A 3,057-nucleotide genomic window follows, 5' to 3' on the forward strand; every position below is an offset into this window, starting at 1 on the left:
TGTATGATTCTATTTGTTATATTATACATATTGTGCTCAGCTTCCTAAGATATTCAATTTACAACTTTGTATAATTGTTTTGATATGCCTTGTAAGACTTTGATTCCTCAATAAAAAAAAAAAAAAAAAAAACAAGTTGCCAAACAACAAAAAACCTTACAAGAAGAAGAGGAAGAACGCGTGTTATATTTAATAGGGGGAAAAAATAATAATAAATGTGAAGGATGTGTAGAAAAAGAAAATGTAGCACATGTACTAATGAACTGTAAAACTTATGAACATGAAAGGGAGAAAATGAGAAGGATGGTTGAAAGGACAGGCCAAGAATTTAGTCTTAATGGAATATTAGAAAATGAAGGAAATATCACGGAATATAAAGATTAAGGAAAGCATTCTTTATTTATCTACAAAAAATAAAAAAAATGAATTCGATGTAAAGTAATCTTGCTACACACGCATGTACAGTAGGTGGCAGTATAAACCTTCAGATTGGCTTGCAATCCGCCATAATAGAAGAGGAGAAGAAGTTGGAAAATAACGCATGCGCAAATGAGCTTCCGGTAAGGATCGGCTCGTGAGAACAGACGCCGGTGCTAGCTTGGCTGCTAACGGAGCGGTCCTTGCTTCCTTCCTTCCAGTGATTGACACCAGAGGAGGGGAGCCGCTGGACGGTAAGAGGCGTCTGTAAAGGTCCGAAGTAGCTTAGCTAGCTTACTGTTAGCTTTTTTTTAAAGCATATTTTGTCTTTATTTAAATTATCAGGATTTACAGACAAACATGGCTGCATGCTGCATGCGAGTTTGTTTCTTCAAGTCAGAATACATTGAAAATATTGCCAGGGGGAGCATATATCTACATGAACATGAACATAAAAAAAATAAACTAAATAAATAAACATATAGAAAATTATAATAAGAATAATTATAAAATAAAAACAGTTATATAAAATAATATGATAAGAAAGTATAACATAAGGGGAGAATTCAGTCTTTGTTTAACTGTTTACTTCTGTTGGGTAGTTTTTTAGGATATTATATATTTTTTGTGCTTTAGGAATGTTCAGAATCTTTAATGATTTTATATAAAGCTTAAACTTATAAAAAAAAAGTTTAGGAGTTGATTTAGCAATTCTAAATTTCTAAATGAGAAATTACTAGACTATTACTAGACTAGAGATATAATTGTATCAGTGCAGAGCTGATCAGCCTTATTTTGCAATATTAGACCTAAGGTGACATCATCTCTGGAGATAAAGGTTGGGAATGAAGATCGCTGTTGTTTAATCTATCTATGCAAATCACTCCAAAATGTCTCACAACATGAGAAGAACACATAGTCCGTAGTTTAAATCTCATTTTCACAGAACCTACATTTGTTATCATCCATACCAAAGCAAAGTCTCAATAGTTCGATAGATGGGTAAATGTTGTTCATTATTTTAAAGTGTGTTCCTTTCACCTTTGGAGATATTAAGTCCAGCACTGATCAAATATAAACAATGTGGAAGAAAAAAATTCTGTCTGTTTTAGGAGGTTTGGTGTCTGAGGGGGAATCATTGCTTAGCCTGACCCCTGCTGAGCCATTTCTGGTTCTGTATGTCTGATTGCAGGTCCAGGATGGGGCGTTCCTCCAAAGACAAGCGGGACATCTACTACCGTCTGGCCAAAGAGGAGGGCTGGAGAGCCAGGAGTGCCTTTAAGCTGCTGCAGCTGGACAATGAGTTCAACCTGTTCTCAGGTGAGACCCACACCACCTCCCAACTCTAGAAAGTAAAGGAAGTGCAACACTAAATAAATTGCAGAATATTCCTGTCCTTCATTGGTCCAGAGTCCAGCTGCTTTTCATCTAATCTGATTCTGACTGCAGCTCTTCTGGATGTGGTCTTTGAGGTATCATAGAGACCCTGGATCCAGGTGGGTCCGGGGGGCAGTTCTGGGTTCATTTAAAGGATTAGCTTCATTTTAAAAATCTCCCAGAGCTCTGAATGATCCTTCATCTGGGCATAGGGAGGATTCACCACCTTCAGACATACCTGGTCACGAAGCCCCTCCTAAAATGACCCTTTCCTGAGGTTAGGAACATCTTGGTCTTTTCTCAATTCACAAGAACCAAACACAGACTTTTGTTCTTTCCAAGTCTGTTCTTGAGAAGAAAACAGGAAAGTCTGGACTCGGGGAGAACAGGAGGACGCAGCATAAATCTGGGTCAATTGAAACAGAAGTGTAATGATGACATCACCTCATTCAAAGCTAGTCTGGAGCTGCATTTCACCTCCTGTTATTAATAGTCTCTAGATAATAATAAATTATGATTTTTTTTTTTCATTTAGTAGAGGAATAGTAATGAACACAGTCAGATAAACACAAATCAAATCAACATTTTACCAAATAGAACAATCAAACCGCCATCAGAGCCGGCGGTCCTTCACACACGGCTATGCAGAGAGAGGGCTGCTACTGGCCGCTGCAGACGGGCTGACGTTAACCCCGGCCGCTGCAGAGAATGGGCCATTTAGTGAAGCTTAAAGTATAATGTTCTCACCTTAAATAATCTTAAAACGTACTTTTATGGAACAACAGCAATTGAAAAGAGAAGTTTTAACTTAAAGCTGTAGTGGAGGATGTTCTTATTCTGGGTAGATCATCGTAATCAGTGGTCCTCCTAACTGTCAATCATCTTGGTGAGATCCTCCACTATGTCTTTAACACTCTGAGCTCAGTGAGGCTAGCCTGGAAGCTGCTGCTGCCGCAGTGCATGCTGGGACACCTGTCAGTCTGGAGAACTGACAAGTCTGCTCTGATGCATGCTGGGTAAAGAGATTTAGACTTATGCTACATTCAAACCGCACATGATGGAGGCAGCAGAAGCAGCCGATTTACGTGCAAGGTCATTGGTTGATGCGCATCAAGGCACTGCAGGACCTTCTGATGCACCTTGATGATATAGACCAGGAGTCTTCAACGTTTTCCAGCCTAAGAACCCCCAAACTGATGGGGAGATAGAGCGGGGACCCCCTAATTATATATATATATATATATATATATATATATATATATA

General features: G+C 38.7%; 1 protein-coding gene across 1 annotated transcript in view; it reads left to right on the forward strand.

The window, feature by feature from the left end:
- Positions 1-525: 525 nt before the first annotated feature.
- The window catches only part of ftsj1 (FtsJ RNA methyltransferase homolog 1 (E. coli)), a 10,211-nt gene continuing 7,679 nt past the window's right edge, over positions 526-3,057 (forward strand). Inside the window, exons 1-2 of the mRNA XM_015386497.1 lie at positions 526-671; positions 1,610-1,737. Of these exons, the coding sequence (XP_015241983.1) occupies positions 1,617-1,737 (121 nt within the window). The 5' untranslated portion in view covers positions 526-671; positions 1,610-1,616. The remainder of the gene's footprint in view (positions 672-1,609; positions 1,738-3,057) is intronic.

The sequence above is a fragment of the Cyprinodon variegatus genome, unplaced genomic scaffold (assembly GCF_000732505.1).
Source record: "Cyprinodon variegatus isolate N-32 unplaced genomic scaffold, C_variegatus-1.0 Scaffold370, whole genome shotgun sequence".
Lineage (NCBI taxonomy): Eukaryota > Metazoa > Chordata > Actinopteri > Cyprinodontiformes > Cyprinodontidae > Cyprinodon > Cyprinodon variegatus.